This window comes from Bombus pyrosoma, linkage group LG11 (genome assembly GCF_014825855.1).
Source record: "Bombus pyrosoma isolate SC7728 linkage group LG11, ASM1482585v1, whole genome shotgun sequence".
Lineage (NCBI taxonomy): Eukaryota > Metazoa > Arthropoda > Insecta > Hymenoptera > Apidae > Bombus > Bombus pyrosoma.
Genome location: NC_057780.1, coordinates 752,725 through 777,067, shown reverse-complemented (window position 1 = coordinate 777,067; position 24,343 = coordinate 752,725). Strand labels below are relative to the sequence as shown.

Genomic DNA, 24,343 nt, shown 5'->3' with positions numbered 1-24,343 from the left:
AAAACCTACTAAATGTTTTAGAGTTGTTGCAAAAAGTTGTTTCGAATTTTATTTTCATGAATTTCATCTTTCCGGAAATAAACGTAAAATAATTGAAATGATGATAAATAAAATATGGTTATTATCTAATTGGTTGCCATTTTCACATGTAATTTTTCGCGGAAGTATTTTTATGGAAAGAGGAAGTATGACTCATTCTGCATATTCGTGTCATACACGCAAACCATTTGTTATCTTTTATAAGATTGATGAAGCGAAATTACTCTTCCCCACGGTGATATTGTGCAATGTACAATACAATTCCAATTTTCTTTTACAATTACAATTCTAACTTTCAACGTTCGTGACCTTCGTATCTTGACATTCTTCGAAAATATCAATTAACTAATTACTATATCGTGCCCCCTTTTTGATACAATACAATCTTTGATCGAAACATGTTTCGTATAACAAACAGTTCATAAATAATTTAAGTGGCACACTTAGGTGTATCATTTTGCTATGATCCAATTAAAAACGAATATCATTAATGTATTGGGTCTGTAATGTAGTGTCTTAATCCGTCCACCGCGAGCAAAATCTAACGCAAATCCAATACATCGATGATATTTAATCGAGTAATATTATAACAGACATTTCTTGCAGTCGCTCATATGCGGTTGTGCGCGGAGTCTTCATGTTCAAAAATCATTGAAATCGTAGGGTAGATAGTTTTTGTGCAATTTCAGCAGAATTTCTACTTCTTCCTTCGTTGTTCAACGGGATGGAAATGCATATTTCTACATCGATCCACGAGTCATAAAAATGTCGGTATTGCGTGGAAACGCAAATTAGGTTTTGTAGTAGGGAAAATAATCTTTCATATTTGGACGATTATTCGTATTCTATTGGGATTATAGTAGGCACTATATATAATGCAGCATTAAATTAATGTAAGGATTGTACCAAGCAGATCGTTGTTAAGAATAACGTGCAATGTATTATCGTTTATTACTTTTGACATTACTTTTTGTTGAAGTGATTCTCACTTCTAGGAAAACATATTGCATTTGCAAGTTCCACTATGGCGATAGAAGGTCAATGTTTCCGATCTCAAATCGCATTTCCAGTAATCGTCGGAATCGAACGGGTGTTTCTTACACTCGGATGAACACGTTTGTTTATAAAACCAAGTACCGAGTTTTCGCATGGCCCTTGCTCCGGAAACTTCGACTTTTATCAAAATTCCGATGTCGTCGGGATGGCTTAGATAATTAAAACGGATAATAAAAAACGCGAGCCCCTCGCAGCCAGTGATGATTAACGGTCCTTTTCGATCTAATAGGAAATGCTCGACGTGTGGCTTGAAAATGTTCGCTTGATCCTACGTGTTTGCGCCTACTTGATGGCGCAGGGTGAAGTTTGGTCCACCGTACGTACCCACCCTTCATTTTAGCTCTAGAATTCCTACATCTGCGACCGATTACCGCTCTGCAGTATCGGTCGGATGGTTTCGTTTCGTACATTCGATCGCTCATTGAGACGGCTTGTAAGAAGGGCACAAGCAGAGCAGAAGGGCTATAAAGAAATTCTCATCGAGACCAGCTTTGATCAGGAGAATGCCGACATTCACAATGGGGCGTACATTCGCTAAGAATAGTTGATTTTCGCAAAGGATGTTCGGAGACACCATTAGGCTGCCGATCATGTGTTCCTCCGGTGTAGAATCAAAGTTCTCGAAATTTGTATATAACTGATTATATTTAATGGCTACGCGTAATAATTCGAGATGCAAGATATAAATTGTTCATTTTTTATTACTATTCGTCGATCGAAGTTTACATTATTTGTTACATCGATACGGTATATGCGATACAATGGACATACAACTATCGAATATAAGTAACATGTACTTATATTTACGTCAAAGGATAATTCAATTAACGAATTAATCGAACGATAGATACAACCTTTGGTAGTTTATTTTATAAATGTACGATAAGACGAAGACTCGACCCTTTGTCATTCGAATTTCATTCGAATATATAGGTGAGAAATTTGTTATCACTCGCCTATTGATTAACACGTACTTCTCTTTGATAAATTTTAGTATCGAATAACCAGCAAAAAAGAAAAAAAAAATTATTAAAATTAGGTGCAGTATGATGCATTGGTTGTGATGTTAATCTTCCGATTAATAGTATACGATATCGATTATTATCTCGCTAATGAACTATAAGAATTCTTCTCTTTACATAAAATAACGAATGTTCGTGTCGAAGGAACAAGTTTAATCTTTTGTACGGTACACAGGATTTAAATATGTATTATGTTCGTGACATTCGTTGTTTATAGTTGCAGATTAGTTCTTAAAATATTCTGGCTTGAAAGTTTAATTACACACAGATTTGTTGCGGAGAAGTTACGTAATAAGATATGGCACGTGCACGAAGAGGAAAAAGAACCTGAGAAAAAAAGAGCTCGCTTATTAAACAAATATTGTACGGTTATTCTCGAGGACGGGTAAGTAGGAAAAAGAATTCGAAAGGAGGTAAACTTGTGTTCTATCTATTCAAAAGTCGCTATTTTGAATCAAATAGTGTGATAATTATGAAATTTGTCATTCCACGTTGCCATGGAATTTTTCACTCGTAAAGGATTTCTTGTTCGTTTAAATCAAAAGAAACAAATATTTTTCTTAAAGTACATAACGCGATGTGTTGTATAACATAGTTAAGTCTCGCGTAAAACGTCCTTTATTTTCTTGAGATACAGGATTGGTGTTTCTTCGTGCAATTTAGTTAAATTTTCTGCTATTATTATTTATTTTATTTGAAGTTGCATCGACTATCACGATGGTCTAATTTTTCTTGACATTCGACGAATAAATTCTGTTACACAATTTTTTAATCCGTAGTTTCGTATCTTTCCTCCTCATCCGTATTTCGATCCCTGCAATTCAGTTTACCTCCGATGATAACAACCGTATAACGAGACAAGTATTACGTGAAATTCATATAATTATCCGGAGATGCGGATACGAGCTATCTGCCCACCTGTGCGCAATGCGTTTACATCATAAGCTTTTTGATCGATGATAAAATATTAACATTAATTCGTAATTTCTGCTTGTAGAGCACGATCCGACTCTATACGCAAGAAGGTTCCCTATTTCGCTTTTTTCGATGATCGCTTCATAGTTTGTAATTAAATTTTGTAAAATTATAAACTTTACAGTTAATCCAATCGTACGATGAAGTTATTTCATTTTCGATGCAGTTTGATTCGTTCGCTGTATCAGATCGTTTTGTAACAACCTTTCACTCAACGATAATTCTACCGTTAATTTAACAAAATTTCATCTTTATGTACATATAATCCAGCAAGTACACACACGTACACACACAGAAGAGAGAACACACAGAAGAGAGATGTATCACAAGAGACAGATATTTTTGCAAGTAACGCGAGTACAAATTTACCAACAACAAAACGTAACTAAAGTACCAACAGATATATCTATCTAGTAAAGATCAACAACTTTTTGCCAACTTTTACTCGATCCGCTAATATGAAATCGCTAGCTAGCTTCTTCTCGCAGTTTCTACCGTCAGCCAATCGTTCTTTACGAGATCGGCTCCCTTCTCTCCGATCATAATTACCGGCGCGTTCGTGTTTCCGCTACAAATGGTAGGCATGATCGACGCGTCGATCACCCTCAACCCTTCGATCCCGTGTACCTTCAGCCTAAAATCGACGACGGCGGTGGGATCGGTAGAAGGGCCCATCTTCGTTGTTCCGACCGGATGATAAATGGTCATCGAAATATGTCGAATGTGACACTCCCAGTACGCGTCCGAAGCAAATTTCAGGTGCTTGCACCCAGGCAGTTTGATTCTGTGAACTCTCGATCCAAACTGCTTGAAAACCTTCGCCTCGCTAACTCTGATCGCGATTTTCGCACCTTCGACCAAAGTGGCGATGTCCATCGGATCGGAGAAATAATTAGCGTCGATCAGCGGACTATGAAACGGATTGGAACTACGTAGCCTGACCGTGCCTCTCGATCTAGGCCTGAGCAGAAGAGGCATGATGGTCCATGCGTCCTTATTCGTTATAGGTCTGTACACGGTATCGTACACTTGGTCGGTTATTCCGAGAATCTTCTTAACTTGCACGCCGCCGTCTGAATTTATGGACGCCGGCGCCATGTGTAATTGAATGTCCGGATAATCGATGGACCGATTGGCGTATTTCGTGTTGACGAAGGCGTAGCCCTCGACGCCGCCTAGAGTGGTCATCGGACCCCTTCCATTCGCCACGTAATGCATCGTTACCGGAGCCGCTTGCAGCCGATCCTGAACAATAGCCACGGGTTTGTCTATCAGGAACGTCAAGCCACCCATGCCAACGTGATCCTGTAGATTGTCGCCCACTCGAAGGTCCTTTATCACCGGTATTCCAACGTGACGTAGGTGTTCCTTCGGTCCTACACCGGATAACATGAGAATCTGAGCGCTATTTATCGCTCCGGCGGAAAGAATCACTTCCTTTCTCGCTCGGACCATTTGTCTGCGACCATCCCTGACAAACTCGACGCCCGTTGCTTTCATGGTGACAGGATTGATCAGAACTCTAGTTACGTGAGAATTCATGGCGGTGTGAATGTTCCTACGCAGTCGAATTGGTCGCAGAAACGCCTTCGCCGTCGAGCATCTGCTACCTCGGCGGATCGTCCCTTGAGCTATCATAAATCCCGTTTGCTCTTCTCCGTTTATATCCCTGTTTTCGTAGCCCATCTCCGTTCCTGCCTGAACGAACGCCACTACCAAAGGAGTCTTCCACGGAGACTCTTGCACCGTCAAGTACCCGCCAGTCGAGTGATACGGACTCCTCTGCAAGTAGGGATTCCTGTTATCCTCGGATTTCTTAAAATAATAGAGCGCCTGGTCGTATCCCCAACCAGGATTGCCCATCGACTCCCAGTAATCGTAATCGTGTCTGTTCCCTCTGACGTATAACATGTAATTGAGCACGCTCGAACCACCTAGAACTTTGCCACGAGGCCAGTTACAGCGACCACCTTTCATAGCCAGACAGGCTCTCCCCGTCGGTTCTGTTTTATATTTCCAATCTAATTTCGTCAATTGAAGATAAGCCGCCAACGAAGGTACGTCGGTTACTTCGTTCTCATCCGGACCAGCCTCTAGTAGAAGAACGTTCCATTTTGCTATTTCTGATAGCCGATTAGCCACGACAGCCCCGGCTGATCCAGCTCCCACAACCACGAAATCGTATTCCGCGTAGAGAGGATATTTGTCGATAGGCCGACTCTCCGGGTCCAGTTGATCGTATCGATAGTAGGACAGACCTGCTATCAATAGAGGGATTAGCCACAAACTCGTGCCCACCAGGCTCAAAGCACCCTTCAAGGCCGACGTGACCACGATCGCGCTGAATACCATTCTTTTCCACTGGATAGATTCTTAAATTTCACCCAATGATATTTCCGATTTTGAAATGTTTTCGCTGGTTCGTATGTCATCATGAAAGAATGTCTGGTGGCCGTGTGCCGATTTTCTCGATACGATGTACTTTGGATGATACACGGGGATTTACCTTCTTCATTGCTTCTCTGTAAACAAACGAACGACGAGCGTTAAACCAGATAAAAGAGATAGATAAGCTGTGAATTTTTATGCATTTGTGGGAATTTTCTTGGCGAAACTGTGGCGAAATACGTGTGTTTTGTGAATATATAATACGAAAAATATCGAAAATATTGTCATTTTTAGCGGGTTAAACAATTCCAGTTTGAAATTATATTCACGAAAATATGAATTTGTATAAACATCTACTGTCTAGTAAATAAATATCGTTGGGATATAAATGTTAGTGTACTATTATGGCTGGTGACACTAGTGACGATTATTCTTTCGTGAAACCGAATCTTAGATACAAGTTGCGGAGAGATTCTAATTGCTAGTCTATTCGTATTTGATTGCTCGAGATTGAGTCGTTAACATTGTGCTATAGTAATTTTGTCAAGCATTTCAATTAGAAATTAGAATGGATTAGACGAATCTTTCGATTCACGGAGGATTACGCGAGTATCGTTAAAACTTGCAAATCAAAAACAAGCAAACTTGCTGACCATTCGCCTATCGTCTATTTTTCTAATTGTTTTGCTAAGCGATATACGTGTGTATGTAGATAGATGTTCTAGCAATTAGGGCTCGTACGTCAACTTCTATTCGACGGTTGCGCGATTAATCAAAACATCGATTAAGCACGATCGATCCCGCGTACAGAGCATCGATTTTCAAATCGGTAAACAAGAAATTGTACGATCCCCCGTTCAATTTCTGCCTTTCAAATTCCGGACGTTTAAAGTTTTCTCATCGAGCAAGGGAAAGGAAACGATCGTGGTAATCAGTGCGGGTAAATCGCGTTTCAGTACGACGTACTACGAATCCTGTTGGACGATGCGGAAGGAAGGAAGAAAATTGTAGGAAATAGAGCTGGCCCTAATTAGCAGCACGTGGAACTCGACGCGATTCAACGGACAGCATGCGTCGCGGTTTATCGATTAATTCTCGCGTAAACCGGCCAACAAATTAATCAAGTTGTGTGTTTGCCGGTAGAATGGGCAACATGGTGATCTCGTAACAGAGGAAGGTGAAAGTGTTCCATCCACGTAAACCTCTGTCACGTTCGTTTTCGTCCACGGATTTCTGCTGGTTATGTTACGTGTCCTCTCTCTGCCTGCGTTTCTTACGCCTCGACTACCATCCACGCTCTCAGCTTACGCTAGAATCTTCCTGATCTGACTCGAGTATTCTTGATTCGGGTTATTCGAATATCGCGGCATCTTGCTTTTCTCTTCTTGTAGCCGCCGATACACGTGTTTATTTGGCGTCTTAAATCTAGAACGTGTACTTTCGTATTTTACGAGTAACGAAATTTCTTACTCTATTTGTAGGCTTGTAGCATTTTTCATCGTTAGACTGCGAATTTCTATGCATTCGTAGGAGACTCGAGATTGCGTAGTTTCACAGGATGCACATAATGCGAAAAAATATAATATATAAAATATCCGCAGTTTAATACTTTCCATAACGTTTGATAGACGAAACAATTTTCTACCCAAGTTCTACTCTTTCAATTATATTCCGGAGAATATGAATTTGCAGCCTATCGATCGTGGATCTGCGATAAAACGTTCGACCGATGATAATAGATGAAAGTTTCGCGAGTAGAACGATAGAAGTTGCTCTCGAAATAGATATAGAAAACGAGAAACGCGTGATCGAAGGAGCACTGTTGTAACAATTAACGAGCTTGGACTATTGCTGATGTAGCAAACAGCAGTGGAGAGAATAAGTAGGAGGATCGATCACCGCTTTATTTAGGTTAATAGGTTCTGGAATGAGTCTTTGTAGGTTTTCGCAGTAGATAAATGGTTGCTTGTAAGTTGTACGACCGGTTAGGTTGTGAAAGATGATTTTCGACACAAATTATTTTATTTTTAAATGGATAAAATTAATCGTAGAATTACTCGACGAACGAGTAGCTAGATAAATTATATTATGTCCAATTAATATCTTAACTACCATATTTTCCCTATAGTCGCTGCTGCAGACAAAATTGCTATAGATAAATTGATCGAGCGTAAATTATTCAAACGCAGAAATATCCGCGGAAAAACCTGGCTGTATCATACGTCGATCTTACATTTGCTTCGGGAGAAAACGCATCTACTATGCTTAAAATGTTATTTCTATGGTTCGTGTCCGCCGAGTCACGAAAGAACCCGTGTTTTGCATCGGCGAAAAAAGATACGAGAAAGTTTTAAAATCACCTGCGTTCGTTATAACGCGGAAAACGCGATATTCGTACGATTCTATCAAAGGGGAAAAGAATCGAAAAAGAAAGAGAAAAAAACAATTTTATCGAGTTGTTGCTCGTCGAAATGGGTCTCGAGGATAGAGATCCTCGCAAACTGAATTGAAATAACACTGTTTCCAATCGATGAACGAACGAACGAACGAACGAACGGTGAGAACGCAAGGCTAGGAAAAATCATAGTGTCTCTATCGCCTCGCAATTTCTGCATCGTGCAAGAAAATAACGCGGAAGTTGGCAACTTTTCTCTTTGAAAGACACGTTCTCTGTTCTCTTAGATTATCGCATTTAGATCGAACGTGTAACTCTTTTCGCGCTACGTAATGGGATATTTGTTCGTTGCACGCGATACTTGGGAATAATTAAATTCATCTTTTATCTCAAGAGGATCATAAATAATGTCATGAATAACGTCAAGTAACTTTTTTCCTTTAACGCGTTGTAGTTGAGATCTCATTTATATACGAAAAGAGGAATTGTAATGTACAATGCTACCGATAATAAGAAAATAAAATAAGAGACAAACACACACACACACATGTATATGTATATATGTACATGCAATAAGCACCTATCGCAGAAATATTATGTGACGTGCTACTTTTGTCATATACAAAATATATTCGCTTATTTGGTTGAATCAATCAAGGTTTATCACCGCGGTCAACGCACTCGTCGTGTTTCGCTATAGCGCTGACGAAGTTTTAAAACTTTTTCTTCGACACGTTTGTGAAAATTAGCGAATATACATTATTATATATCAGGGACATTAAACTCGACCAGTTGCCATTATAATAGAGACGTTATTTCTGCCGACAAACGTGATTAGAAATTGACGTTTAACGACTACAAATCGACTACTCGTTTAACATTTTCAACGACGATACGTATCCTGTACACGATCCTGCTTTCTTGTTTCAGGTAAGAGTTTCGCCGACTGCTTAACCACCAAGCGTCCAGCCACGTGAGTTCAGCGTAAATTAGTTTTTCTTTGAGCGACGTAAAGGAGAGATTCGCCGAAACTTGGGACACGCGTTCACGTCTCTCATTGCGTGGGTTATTTCGTTCGAGACGAGTGTAATATTTCGCTGTTTCTTAAAAAAAAAAAAAAAAGAAAAAAGGGAGATACTCGACGACAACGATAACGATAGTAATAATAATGATAAATATGATGATATTAAAATTGTTTTCATTAGAGAGGCATCACGAAACTATTCAATGAGAAGATTTTACAGAGTTATTGCGTAACCACTTGCGACTTTCTTTCTTTAAATGACTTTCAACGGCGAAAGAAAGTGTATAAGATGATCGAGCATGAGTAACGTCAATGTATACAGTTTGTTTGAATTTCTTTCTTTTTTTCTATTTTTTCTTTCTTTTTATTTCTTCTATTTTTACCTTTCTTGGAATTTCTTGATATCTTAATCAGGAGCGTTAGATTTATGAGATGTATTTAAAACAAGAATTTGAGACGTGCGTCTTCGTGGTGAGCACGAAAGAGTTACGTAAACTGAGATATTTAAAAAAGGTGCGCCAGGAAACTATATTCTATTTTCTATCTTTTTCCTTAATTTATATATTTACATATATGTTATGTTTATTATTTTTTATATTAATTTATCCTATACTTTGTACTCTTGTATTTTTTTTGGCAAAATATTTGAATAAAATGATTTATAGCGGTGCGGTGTAGTCTATTTTTTTTTGTCTTTTCTTCTTTTTCTAAACGCATTAGCATTGATCTCTGGAAATCTGGTCGGATCTAATCTAGGTTTTGTATGAATTTTATCGCATAGCATAAGACTGCGTAATATCGTAAAACCGGTCTTGTGTTAGATGTTTACAGCGAAAAGACAGATGTAATACTCATCGTTTGTTTAGAAACTCACAAATGACGAAATAAGTTGTATCATATTTTATTATTTTACTGCCTTCTCGCTCGTTTTAGCATCGAATCTTTTATAATTGATACTTTAGTTTTCGTAATCTTAAATTTCTCTTATTCTCTATTTCCTTTTTACTTTATCTTTTATTATCTACTAAATCGAATTTACTCGAATCACATACTCTTATATCGTATTATATCGATATTTTCGATAATTTTCTTCGTGTTATTTGTTATGAAATTAAATTAAAATAATCGAAAACAGAATGAAATAGTAACGACTTTACATAAACGTTACGGATCGTGTTTTGCAATAGGAAAGGACTCGCGTATGAAAGATTCGCTCATGAAACGCAATTAGATACCACCACATGGTAATGCCAGTAGCGAACAACATAAAAATCTATACGTAATCTAAGCGTAAAGATCTATGTCACCGTTCCACAGCCTTGATCTGTGCTGCCTGCTATGAATATTACTCCGATGCTTGGCGTGCACGATATTTAATGAGAGTATTATCGCGTGTAGTCGATTTTTAAATCAATCACACTCTTCGATTTTATTATAACCTGCAGATGTTCGCGCGATTATTTTTCAATACATTCAACATGACAAGATTAACGTTGTATTATTTTTTCATAATCTATACATCTTTCGCTTGTCCCACGGAAATGAAAAATCGTTGATCAGAACGTTCGTTTTACAGATAAGAATAGCAAACTCTATTGCAAACGAACACTCGGGAAAATCTTGATTTCGCTTATGCTTAGTCGATGGGGAAATCGTCTGCTGGACAATTCGATAATATCTTTTGTGTTTGTCAAAACTCGTAAAATCGGCCACTATGTTTTTCATAGCCAGTGACAATCGGGTTGCTAGAAACGACAGAAATATTAAAGATTCGAAACTCTGTATATTTCCTTACGAATGAATATATATTACTCGAGTTAGACAGAACAGCGAGAATTTTACTATGCGTAACCTATAGTTACACAAGTTTGTTATAATTCTGTCTAATACTCTGTATCAATACTCTGTTGTTTCGCTTTAATTTCCAATAGATAATTTCCAATATTTCCAAATAGAACGGGAATAATCCTCGCGTCTCACCTTATATCGTTTCAACGTCGGTAGATTGATCGTAACCATCGATCGAATACACCGATTCGTCTTGCAGTGATTCACAAAAGTATTCGAACGCGTACCACAGAAAATTTTTCTGGCTACACGTATCATGTGCGTCCTACGAAATATATCTTTAAAATCTGGTTAGCGCTGTAACAAGACGCGACTATCGCATTTAAAAAATGTATATAGAAATTGCAAGAGATTTATTGCAAATACACGTTTATTGTTAGTGAAAAATTAGTATACAGCATGAACGATAGTCTTAAACGTATAATTAATGCTAAAAATGCTTTTACCGAATATCGTGCTTTATTACTATGGCAAATAATTGACCGTTCAAATACCTTGCACATGCTTCCAATATAACTATGCGACGGTCGTGTCTCGTTACAGTGCTAATGAAATTTCAAAATCTTTCGTACAATATATATCTACGTAAGAAGTTTCTATATTTCCTATACTTTGTAAAGTTCCTTCGACGACCCTGCATTATCTAACAGGCAGTCCTTAGAACTTTCTCCGGGAGAATTCTCCCGCGATGTCGGAGGAGCATGTGCCAATATATCTCCGAACAGAAACCGAACACATTTCCGAACCGCTTACCTTCGTTACGATGTTTACGAAGCTTCTCTGCCCATGGAGTCCGTCGGTTTTCCATTAAATCCTTCGAATCGACTTCCTCTTTATTTGGATCGTTTACATGGATGGTATCGATCGGTATCGCGGATCCGTAGTTCCGAATCGCGAACCAAATGGAATGAAACTACCTTCTTCTCGATGGAATTAGACGATGAACGCAGGAACGATCGCGAGGACGCGCGATTTTCGGCAGGATCGATCGATGCAGGTGGTTCAGCGGTTTCGAAACGATAGTAGAATGACGGGTAAGTATCTCGGTAAAACGATAGAGCGCTGTGCCGGTACTACGCTCCCTGATCGTTTTACTCTCACCGTCCTTATCCGTCTGACTAACCGATGTCTGAGTTTTCTCGTCCTTCTCGAAGGCTCCCAACCGTACGTTTGGCAGTGAAAGTATTCTCTTCCTGTGGTTACCTACGCGCACCTATCCCCCCTCCCCCTAACAATGTGGTAACAGCTGGTGCTTACACTAGGTTGCCATTACCTTCCGTACACACGCTTTGCGTTACATCCGTAAGAGTTCCTGCCGCTTCCTTTCGGGCACTCGCCTTTCTTTCGGCCAATGTCGTCTTCTACGTTTTGATTTTAATACGACCTATTGATCAAATCTCTTCTTGGGATACGCGCTCTATCTATGGAAATTGCTTAAATTTTTTGGGGTTAGCATCTACTCTTAAATTTACTACGTATTTATTAATATTCCAATGTTTTTGGTTTCCATCTTAAAGCTATGTTTATTATAATTGCGTTATTCCGCACAGTCGAATAAAATTTATTCAACTTGGTCAACTACTTAAAATTTGGTCAACTATTTTTTTTTTACATAATTATTGCGGGGAATTGATACGTTCGGATCGTATATTTGCGAGAAGATTAATGCGTGTCGTGTTGTGAAACATCTGACATCGCTACGTGACTCCCATCACGACCAGAGTTTGCAATACTACCGATGACGAGCTGCCTACAAATTTCGAGTAAGAGAAAGAAAGTTCTGTCGAACAACCCAGTTCGTCGTTCAAACACGTTTCCTCGTGTCAAGCGATTTATCTTAAACGGATAACGTCAACTGTAACGACAAGTACTCGTGCGAATTACAAAGACTGGACTGCGAGACGTAAACATTTTTCGTTCTGACTCGTTTAATACGTGGCCATTACGCGTTATGATATTTCAAACATGCAAAACAAATTTCAACAGAAAAGAAGAAAGAAGAGTTCCCGAAAGCTTAATTCGTTTGTTTCCCTGGTGTTCTTTTCCTTCGCCTAAACGTAAATTCTTACTAAAAAGTCGTCTAAGAACGACGACACAGCCATTTCTAGTTCTTTGTACGCTTGCAGTCAAGCGTAATTAAGAAATCGTCTCAATTACAGTACGAGTTTTCTTCTCCGAGCCACTTCGTCGATGGATCATCTGAAAATGCGTCTAAAATTCATCCGATCTCTGAGAACGACGTAAAGCTTCTGCTGAAACGAAGGACCGTCCCTTTTTCTGAGACGCGATGATCGCCCGGTGGAATGCAATTAACCGAAAAAGTTAAATCGCGCGTTGATAATCTGTTGTCGAGTGCGGGATCGGGTCAACGGTCTGGAAATATAGCAAAGTACATAACAGCCGGCTGGTCGACGTCTACATCGTCCCTCGACTCGATCCTGTTTCCTAGCATCGATTACATCCGGTTCTATTACATTCGTGCGGTAACTTCTTGGCACGCGTATAATAACGCACACGCGTGATTGCGTATCAAGCTCGATCGATATTCGACTCATTTTTTTAAATCGCGAGACACGACGATCTTTCAAGCACATCGGGCACCGCGTTCGCACAGACAGGTTACGCAAAGTGCTTCTTATCGTAGACAGTTTGTAATTTGAAGCTATTCGCTAAAACGTTACGCAAATTAGCGCTGGAATAATAACGATTGCGCACCTCCAATCTTATCAGTAAAGCGACAGGTAAAACGCCACACATAAAACAAGAAAAATTTATTTCCATGCTGCTCGTACGAGACTGAAATTATCAAGTATATTATCGTTTACGAGTTTGTCGACGCTCGTTTACTTCAAAACATAATTTACTCGCAACGTTAGAAATAGGGAGACTCGGAATGTTTTTATCCTTTGTCACTGCTGTCATACAGTATTATAACACGACAAAACCTAGTCTTACAAAAGTTATTATTTACGAAGTCCATTATTTTCGGCTCATTTAGTTGTCAAGTGGCAGGAACGTCAAAAAAGATTCATCCAAATTGATAGAAACTATCGTCGTCGATTGTGACAATAATATTTTTTAATACCAGTTAACATTTTGACGAACCGTGTACTTAATTTTATCGTATTATCGATAAAATTTGAAATAAACCATTTATATTTCATGTATCGTATATTTGCTGGTCACGTAAGAAAATAGCAGATAACGTTCTTCATCGCTAGTTTTCCATTAATTCGTGTATTTTTAATACAAAGTGACCAAAATTCACGCACGCTTACCAGCGTCAGTGTATGTGTAAAACATATTTCTTTTACACTCGTCGTTTTAAAATAACTGCTCCAATATAAAGAGTCTAAAATAGCGATCGAAAGAGATGGTTCGGTGAACATCCCCTGTAACATGAAAATGGACACTGTAGCGTTATCGGCGTCCTAAAATTCACAACCTTGACCATTATTACATGTACCTTACCTGGAATTTTAAATCAATCCTCGTTCCAATAGGCATCTTTGTACGTGCTTTTCCAACTTCCCTTCACCTAACTTTCACCGCCCTATGACCAATCGTATTCAAGATTATTTCGTGATCGGTCTACCCTCACTCGCGTAAGACTCAGTACTTGAATTATTTTTCGAAACGTGTGTCAGTCTCGCCGGATTCGATCGACCAACTGTTTTCGATTCGACGAGTTTGAATTTTCCGATAAACTTGTTGTCATTGTTGGCTACTAAATATTTGTTAAATATTTGTTTCTCGTTAAAGTGTTACACGTGTATGTTATGTGTATTGTGAGTTGATTTTGTGTGATTTAGGAAAAGAAACGAGAACAGATGGACTTGGGACTGTTTGTTAAAAAATTGATCAGACTGGCGAATATTTAAATGTTTTGTAGTTCGTTAAATTTTGATTACGCGGTTATTAGAAGGAAAAAGCGACTGCAATTTGTTAATTGAAATATTTCACTATGTTTAATAACCCTGATCATTTGTTGTACTTATCTCGTTTTTGAAAAAAAACCCTTGTATCACGTTTTTCATCGATTCTCTCGATCATAAGATAAGCATTGGGTCATGTATTTGCGAATATCGACGAATTGTATGGAAACCTCGAGCAACAACGGTCTATAGCACATTTTAGCCAAAGTTTAATTAACAGTAAAGTATGAATCTGCAATCTCTGTCGATCATTTTTAGTAGACACAGGATTTCGTCAGAGGAAGATGTAACGTTGAGCACAAGAAACACGTTAGCTGTTTGAAAGTTATGGAACAGCGTAACTTAAAAATCGCTTTGATTCGAGGTTTCCATTTAATTCACGCGTGAAATTGGCAATGTGTCGTCAGGTGCGATAGAACTTGCATCGAACTAATTCGTTTCCGGTTGTAGTTGATATCGCCTCGATAACGTGGACGTTGCACCGTGTTATGGAGGCTCCATAAAAACACGCGTTACTTTCTAATGGTACGCGAGTATTACGCGTAAGCGATCAATTATCAATTACTGCGTTACGCACGCGCAATTCCACTTTTCGTTTCCTTTCTTTTTTTAAATCTGGCGTATTTCAAGTTTACTTGTGTTCGCAAGGAACAGGCGAGAGATATCGCGAGCGAGCGGGGTTTACGATAGTAGCGAACCGTAATCGACGAAAGGGAAGTAAGAGAAATCGTGATATTTTCTTTGGGTTTCCCTCGATAATAACATCGAGTAATTTATTAACGCATTTGAAATTAATTCATTCTTCTTTGACTGGCAAAAGGAAAGGTCCAACGGTAGCAACGTTCGAGTCCTAAACACGCGCCACTTATTTCCATCTGATAAATATTCATCCAAATCAATTATACATATTACTTCACTTCTCACATTACTGTGTTAAAGTTAATTTACGAATGATCAAAAACGGTAAAAAAGATTTTGAAAGAGCTCTCTGACGAAACAAAAAAAATAGGTAATTCTTAGACAATCTAAATTTTTCAAGGTGAATATTCGACGCTATTTTTGGTAGTTCAACAGACATTTCTACCCGACAGGGCCACCATCGTCCCAATTACGCCATCGTCTGATGCCGCTTAAGAAAGTGGGAGTCTAAGAAAGTCAGTTCAGCAGACTCGTCGTGTCTAGCTTTAAGCGGCTTCGCTCCTGTCATAACTGCTTTCTTTTATTATAGTTATATCCCCTGTAAAATATCCCCGTACCTTGTACCGACGTGAATCGAAAATACGAATGAACTCACGCCCCGTTGCAAACGTAACACGACCGATCACGGCACGACTTTCACTGTCCTCACTTTTCTTCGCACGATGTACCTAAGAATTTGTAAAATTCACGAGTTTCGCCCTGTTTCCGTTCTTCCATCTCTATAGTCAAATGTCAAGACTAAAGGATTTTAAATGGTTGACGCGTTTTCTAAACCATCGACGATGTTTCTTTCCGATATATTCTACCGCTGCGTTAGAGGCAATCGACGAGATACCTCGTTCTCGTTCTTTCGTCCAATTACGAGTTTTAATCCTATTACGTTCCTTCGGCCATTTTTGACCGTCTTATCATTCTTCACAGTCTTATCCTAGATTGTTATTCCTAGATTGGATTTTATGCTAAATGTCTTCTTAGAATATTACAAATTCTTTTTGCTTGCTGAAATGGGAACAAGATTAAAATATGATAATTCGAAGATGTCAGCAGCTTTAAAATAACTAGATATTAGGTCGCGGCTATCGACCCTCTGTAATTATAATAAGTTTAATCGTTTAAAACGAAATGCAAAAGCGACGTATCTCTTGATCGTGAACGCGTCGATATTGATTTACTTGCCATGGATAAAATAATAATTATAAGATAAGTTAGATGACTACGAGTCGTCTGAAATCAAATACTAGAAATAAACGAAACTATGTACGAGCGTGTTTGACGCTGTGGTTATGCATGTAAAATAACACGTAGATATAAAGACAATTGTCATAGTCTATATTGAAACACATAGGCACATATCACATTTTAAAAAACCTAATTCGTCTATTACGATGTACTTCGGTACGCCTTAACGGTGTCAATCATTGCTTTCCATCTTCAACTTCTTTCGGAACGGTCTACTTGCAGTGAAACCTCGGTGAATCGAGATATACGCGATACAAAATCGTAAAATAGACGCGAACCGTCCGCGAATAAAGCAAGAAGAAACGATTTCACGATCATTGAGATAGGGAAATCCAACGTGGTTTGAATCGTATTGTTGCGCTACCAGTCTGGTATTATTACCGGATCTAAACGAGATTCGTTTAGATCGAGGATATATCGGTGTTTGCACACGCAAATTTAAGATGGCTCGGTGAAAGTAAGAAACTCCGGAACGCAAAGTCGCATCGACTGAATTTTCCGTAGCATGAAACCTTTCCTTATTCGCAATGGATGCGTATACTACTTGAATGTTTGACGCATCGTGTTGATCGAGGTACAAAGTTGAATGCTTTTAGTAGAAATGTGTAAAGCTGATATTAAATATAAACAAAAGAAAAATTGAGTATGGTTGACGCGTCGCCGTTGATTAAGTTTCGCAGGGATAAACGCGGTGCAACATTCGCGGGGAGACGTCAGGATTCGATAGAGGCTTGAATAAAGATCGCGATTAATTTCTGTCATAATTGGTTTCATCGTATCACAGTCTCTGCACGCGAAGCCTCTCTCATCGATCAGTTGTTCTCAACCTTTTCGAAGTTACGGAACACTCTCGAGATTATAAGGAAAATTGGCAGCGCTAATCGTAAACGGTAAAAAAAGAAAATACAAATGAAAAAGAAAACGTTATATTGGTAAAAACTGTAGCTAAAATAATTCTTCCACAAAAATGGAACATTTAATTTCGCGGAATAGTAATATTCCAGGAAACATTGGTTAAAAACCACCACTCGGTCGATCCTTTTTCGGTAAATCATTTTTAACCAACCGCTATATGTATCAAAATATTGCCCTAAAATATCGTCTCGATATTCCAACAATTGAGATTTTTGTATACTCATGCTCGGTTTGTGCCAACCACGAAAACTTGTGATCCGATTTACTCGATTTGTCTTTTCGGTTTATGAGCCCTTTTTTCAGAGACGATTATCCTAGTTGAGCCAATGATACATAGGCACAGTAGTAGAGTGAAAGAAAGAAAATGGACTATGAACGTTATTTTGAATGGGAATTTTAAACGGATATCATACAGAGTGTTTATCTCTGGATTGGTCCGAGTACATAGAGTTGCAGCGTAGCCCGAACGAGTGCGTGCGTTTTGAAGCAAATGGTAAGGCAACAAGAGATTAATTGCAAGGTGTTCGTTTAGCGTAACGACGAGCGAGATCCGCATAAAAATAACGAAGATTCTGCCTAATTCAATGCGCGCCAGGAAACTAGGAAGCGGAAACGCGATGCAGAAAGCAACGGGAGAATTCGTATCCTACAACGAAACTTTTGGCACGGAACCTGGTTACGTAAAGCGATTCGCTCGTGAAACGAAAGTTCGCCCACGATCCACGTTCTTCCGAGTTCGCCTTACACGCTCTCGTCTCGCGATCCAGCTATCCTCCGTGAGAGCAATTAGATAAAGACAAAAATCAGTAGATAGATGGATGGGGTGATGCGAGAAGATTCGATCGATGTGTGTAGATAGGCCACATACAAATAAAATTGATCAACTAAAATTTCTAAAGTTATGATTGACGCGATTCGTGTGATTTTCTTGTTTTTCACACCAAATTCGAACAGAGATCATTGTTCTTGCTCGCTGATACGAGACATAGCGCGAGTTAGATTAGAAAGATGATGGCGATTAAGAAACGACTTAAAATACAGAGCTTTATTTACATTCCGCAGGTGATATGATATAAATAAGGCGACATAAATGGGGGGTATATATATATATGTTCCGTTATATAGATACACGTAAGTCTCTGTTCTTTTATACATACAATTCTTGCATAATATGGTATTTTTATACCACAGTTCTTTATCTATATTAACATAATATGTAAAGAATAATATAAAAAACTATGTTTGTTTTATTTACATACATAAAGTATCCTATATTTATTAATTTTGTAATCTAGCTTTTTTTAATCTACCGCCTTTTATGTACACAATTCCGATATTTTTATAGGTAACTAATTACCCCTAATATTGTATTATTATACGAGGATTGCCGCTCTCGTCGAACGTCTGTATTTCTGTGAGAAATGGCACGTTTAAATTATTCTTTCCCAATAGAGAATATATTTACAAATTGTTTATATTAATACGAAATAAATAAAGGTTTACCGATAAATATTACTGATAAACGCGGAAAGGTATAAAGCTATTTTGTTAGGTACCAAGGTACGTTTGTTTGGTTTATCTGAGAGTAATTATATCTCTTAGAGACGAGGTACAGGTAACGATTTGGTATCAAGTAGCTTTCGTTGTGAGTTTTCCTGCAAGCCGTGCTTGAAAGTTAAGTCGTTGTAAAAGATACATACGTTTAGTGCTTTCTTACGCGTTTGGAGGCGAGTATCGCCGATCTTCCAGCAAACCGAGCTTGGAGAAAAAGGTAAGAGACATTCTTTTCTGCGAAGAAACGTTACTCCGTTAATTGCGTTTTCACATTCTAAGCATTTTAAACAACGGAAATCGTTTCAAAGGATCGTTGATCCTTCCTGTGTCGATCACCTTCCCACGTATCGTTCTCTTTTGTACATCCAGTCCTCCTTGATAATATCGCTTGCCTTTTCACCGATCATAATAGCAGGAGCGTTCGGATTTCCATTGACGATCGTGGGCATGATCGACGCGTCTGCCACTCTCAAGCCTTTCACCCCGTACACTCTTAATCTGGGATCCACGACAGCCGTAGAGTCGCTCTTTGGACCCATTTTGCAGGTTCCGGTGGGATGATAAATCGTAAAAGTGAAATGTCGAATCGCGCATTCCCAATAATCGTAAGTGTCGAATAGATACTTGTGGCATCCAGGCATACGGATAGTGTGTGGCCTGGAACCGAATCTCTGAAAAGCCGTCGTGTTGGATAACTGTAACGCGATCCTTATGCCATCGATAAGAACGTCCATGTCCTCTTTGTGCGTGAAATAATTCGGATTAATATCTGGATATACTAATGGGTTCTTGCTCTTTAAGCGCACCCAGCCGGAACTTCTGGGTCTCAATAGAAGCGGCAGAATGGACCAGGTTTCAGCGTGAGTCAGCGGTTTGTACATGGTATTGTACACTCTATCTCGCAGACCTAAGATCTTCTTAATCTGCTCTCCACCGTCGGAATTGATAGAACTTGGGGCGAAATGGAACTGAATATCGGGATAGTCGTCCGATTTGTCCGCGTATCTGGTGTTGACGAAGGCCAATGCTTCTACTCCGGGATTGGTCATTGGACCCCTTTCGTTTAGAACGTACTCCATCATCACGGGCATGGTTTGAAAACGGTCCTTCTTGAGGCTGATTGGCTCGTTGACTACGAACGTCAGTCCACCAAGACCCACGTGGTCCTGAAGATTGTCGCCGACTCTCAAATCCGATATCACGGGTATATCGAACTCCGCCAAGTGTTCTCTAGGCCCGATACCGGATAACATCAGCAGTTGGGCCGAGTTGATCGTGCCAGCCGATAAAACGATCTCCCGTCTGACCCTTATTACTTGCTGACGACCATCTCTAAGGATCTCGATACCGGTCGCTCTCTTGTCGTCGTTGAACACTACCCTCAACGCTTGCGAGTTCATCGCTATATGAAGATTCTGCCTGTTCTTCACCGGTCTGAGGAACGCTTTCGCGGTGGAGCAACGACTACCTCGACGTATCGTTGACTGGGTTAACATGAAACCGGTCTGACGCGCGCCATTTATGTCGCGATTCTCATAGCCAAGCTCCTGACCAGCTTGCAAAAATGCGATCGATAACGGTGTTCTCCACGGGGACTCTTGCACAGTCAGGTAACCACCCATGGCATGATAGGGCGTCCTTGCGAGGTAGGGATTGCGGTTGTCCTCGGATTTCAGGAAGTACGGCAGAACTTCGCCGTAACTCCAGCCGACGTTGCCCAGTCTAGCCCAATTGTCGTAGTCACGGCTGAAATAAATAAGATCGTTATGGCGAAAGACGACGGGAAACACGAGGCGCGATGACAAACCAAATTAAAGTATCTCTCTGTTAATCCTGTCTACATATAAACTTGTTATATTTAAGCTAGTCTATAAATTTATAAGATACAAACTTTCGTCACAATTTTCTTTTAGATCCTGATAATGTACTTTTTATATTTTTCTTTGGTATTCATTCTTTTTTCTTTCTTTGCCTCGCGTAATCGATCATTAATCGAGGTAACTAGAAAATCCACCACTATTCAACTACGTTATCCACTTTTGAAAAATAAATCAAAGATTCGATTAATCGATCCTGAATTACCGATTACCCCGGACATAAACCATGGCGTTCAACACGCTGCTGCCACCAAGCACTTTTCCACGTGGCCAGTTGCACCTATCGCCGATCATGGCGAGGCAATAAGCCGAAACAGTCGGTGGCGAACTTTGGTATTTCCAATCCATTTCCGAGAGCTGGGTATACCCAGCCAATACGGGAACGTCCGAAATTTCATTTTCGTCACCGCCCGCTTCCACCAGCAACACAGTCCAATTCGATATCTCCGACAATCTCGATGCTATCACCGCACCCGCGCTTCCTCCACCGACCACTATGAAATCGTACATTCGTAGAAGCTGAAACGAAAAACGTAAGTTAATCGTACGCAAGCAACGTTCGTACGATACTTGCTCGATTTGAAAAACCATATCTTGGAACTTTTGGAAGTTGTTCGAAACGATGGATCGAAAACGATTCGACTCAGGTTTAAAGATCTATGTGTCTGTTTTGCCGACTGTCGGTAACGACAACTATGGATTTCTGCTTAACGAACAGATCGATGAAAATAATGGAACCGAAGGGAACAGTTCTGTAACTGATATATAACAACGAACTCTCTTTGCGTCACTCGCGTGCATTTATGATCCTACAAAAGCGTTTTCTATGGTTTACGTATATTAACATTTGAAGAATACCTGGCGGGCATCGGTCGGATGAGATTCTGGATCCGCTTGGTTGTACCGAAATATGGACAAGCCAATCGCTAGGAGAGGAATCAGGCTGAATCCGAGGACCGATGCAGTACTTAGCAATGTAGTTAACCCTATTGCCATTTCCACTTAATTCCACCTCGTGAGAACCACGTCCATTCGGCGAGACTGATGTGACTGACGCTCGAAACTTTCACGAACGCCAAATTATCTAGAATTTACGAAATTTAATTGTAGTAGTCTAGTACTAATTTCTATAATTGTAGCGATCATGAAACGGATGAAAAAAATTGCGCGCGCCGAATAATTATCAGTTAGAAAATCATATGAATATTTATTGGAATAACGAACGGAATATTAAATTATACAGAGGTTGCTAATAAGCAGAAATATAAAATTATTTCTAATTAAAAGAAAATTTTTTAAATAACTCTTCGTTAACAGCCGCGAACGTGTCATTTAATTACTGTGCTTTACCATACCGGTTGTCGTAATTGGATCGAATTTGCGGGCAAATAAATTTATGGTGTTCCCTTTTTCCGTTAAAACATATTTGCCACTGTGGATAGCATAATATCTTCGTTCCTTCCTTTTTCATATATTACGTGTTCGAATAACGTTCAATCACGACATTCCAATTGTTATAAATTTAAACTTTTTAATACACACTATTACAAATAGCGACCACTATTGTAGATAAACCTTTGAACCGTTTCAAACCATTTCGTCAATGTCGATTGCCCGGATATTTTATACGGATATTTTATATTTTACACTTTTGTTCGTCCTCGTTCTACTTGTTGCACTTTTTCGTGACACCACCAGTTTTCTCGAGCAAGCTTTCGAGCTTGTGCACGCGGAAAAGTTTAAAACGCTCGGCGATTCGCGTACACGACGAACGTGTGCCGGCAAATGGCACCGAGAAAACACAGCACCGGCGGCACTGACTCGAGGATCGAGTGCCGAGAGTGAAATCCAAACGTGGCGAGAGGCGCCTCCTTTCAATGCTAGCTTCGAAAATCACGTCCTGACCCCGTACCGTTTGTTCCCTGGCTTACGTGCCTGGTCTTCTCCGTTGCGCTTCTCCATCTAGATCGCGTGATCGCCTTTTTTCCTTTTGTTCGCTAATCTATCTACGGTTCTTTTCCATTTTCATCTACTCTCCATCCATTTGATCTCTGAGCGTGTGAACCGTATCTTAAGAAAATTTGTTCTATGATATATAGACGAGAGGAAAGAAATATGAGAAGAGCTTCGGAACGTCGAGGCCCAGCTATCGCGAATTACGAGCACAAAAAGAATTTTTAATACATAGCGAGGAGAAAATATTTCGATTATTTTAATTCCTTATTAAAGTTACAAAAATACACTTGGACCTATTCCATCGATTTAAACCGATACCGAAAGTGCGGTATGTTAACTAAAGAACGTACCTACATATCCGATGAAAACCATCCCAAGCCGTCAGAAATAATAGAGTTTTTCAAAGAGCAATTTAAAAGCGGTACGAAATCAATAAGCTCGTAATTAGCCAATAAAAGTTGTACTCGCAACCTTTGGTCGGAAGAAATTATCGAGCAATAGTAATATGCGAATAATATAAATATAAGTATTTTTAGATGTTTTTAGATGTAGGAAAATTATACGTGTACTTTCTAAGAGAGAGAAAGGGAGGGAGCATAGCCATATCGTAATGCATCGCTCTGGAGGTATACGTATCTCGCTAAGATTCCGTTTGTAATCTCGTATTTCCTAAGTATTTTCGCGTTTGTCCGATCATTTCCAAAATATTTTCGTCCGTCTCGTTGCCCGGTAAAATTTAGTTTCTCCAAACAGAACCGCATCATTATGGAATCGTTACAACGTTCGCCATAAAGGGAACCGAATTAAGAGTCTTTGTACGCGTGTCGGATCGTGAGTCTTTCTCTTTGCCTCCGTGACGGAAGCCACGGAATCGCGCATCGAACCACGCGTATACTTTCTCTCGTCTTCTACGGTCTGCGTGCCATTCAGGATGGTTGACGCTTTTGTGCATCGAATTCGGTCGCTCGTGCATCGTTTCTAGTTCGCGTCTCCTGACTCGCTCCGTTTTTCCAGTTAACCTTGGCCTTCGATCGAAAATCGCGGTGAAAGAAACCTCGGTCTTCCTCCTCCTACTCCGAATGGCCTCGTTCGCCACTTCCGCGTCGCTCCACTCGTTTGACATCATCGTTACCAATTCTCAAATTTTCGAACGTAACACGAGCAGTTTAGGGTTGCGAGATATCGCTGGTGAGATTCATTATCGAGACGAATGACTAAATTATAAAATTATCGAGTGAATTAGAGCAAATGATAAGACTTGGCCTGTTGTTTCAAGAAAACGCGAATGAGCTCATTACTCTATCTAAGAATTTTTATGTCATTCGTTTCAGCGTTGACAACTGTATGAAAATACGAATCCTTCAAATGTTTATCCGGAGAACAACAAATAGAGTTATTCGTCCGAATGCTGCCATTAAAAA

The 24,343-nt window shown here is 39.5% G+C and overlaps 3 protein-coding genes across 3 annotated transcripts in view; 1 reads left to right on the top strand and 2 right to left on the bottom strand.

Annotated features, from left to right (window-relative positions):
- Positions 1 to 24,343, top strand: part of LOC122572597 (flotillin-2) — a 95,749-nt gene that overhangs the window by 1,924 nt on the left and 69,482 nt on the right. The window lies entirely within an intron of this gene.
- LOC122572590 (glucose dehydrogenase [FAD, quinone]) lies at positions 1,656 to 12,164 on the bottom strand. The gene is made up of 2 exons (XM_043737719.1): positions 11,501 to 12,164; positions 1,656 to 5,614 (listed from the first exon to the last, which is right to left on the bottom strand). Exon 2 carries the CDS (start codon positions 5,442 to 5,444, stop codon positions 3,564 to 3,566), a length of 1,881 nt encoding a protein of 626 aa, XP_043593654.1. The 5' UTR covers positions 5,445 to 5,614; positions 11,501 to 12,164; the 3' UTR covers positions 1,656 to 3,563.
- On the bottom strand, positions 18,624 to 22,698 carry LOC122572594 (glucose dehydrogenase [FAD, quinone]). Its single transcript, XM_043737724.1, has 4 exons — positions 22,322 to 22,698; positions 21,825 to 22,050; positions 21,172 to 21,485; positions 18,624 to 20,835 (listed from the first exon to the last, which is right to left on the bottom strand). Exons 2-4 carry the CDS (start codon positions 21,960 to 21,962, stop codon positions 19,422 to 19,424), a joined length of 1,866 nt encoding a protein of 621 aa, XP_043593659.1. The 5' UTR covers positions 21,963 to 22,050; positions 22,322 to 22,698; the 3' UTR covers positions 18,624 to 19,421.

What these genes read in the sequence shown, in the direction of transcription:
- LOC122572590 (XM_043737719.1), bottom strand. Translation starts at nt 5,444, where the DNA reads ATGGTATTCAGCGCGATCGTGGTCACGTCGGCCTTGAAGGGTGCTTTG.
- LOC122572594 (XM_043737724.1), bottom strand. Translation starts at nt 21,962, where the DNA reads ATGGCAATAGGGTTAACTACATTGCTAAGTACTGCATCGGTCCTCGGA. An exon ending in ATCCGACCGATGCCCGCCAG is followed by an intron (nt 21,486 to 21,824) that starts GTATTCTTCAAA and finishes TTTTCGTTTCAG; the next exon opens with CTTCTACGAATGTACGATTT. An exon ending in GTTTATGTCCGGGGTAATCG is followed by an intron (nt 20,836 to 21,171) that starts GTAATTCAGGAT and finishes TATTTATTTCAG; the next exon opens with CCGTGACTACGACAATTGGG.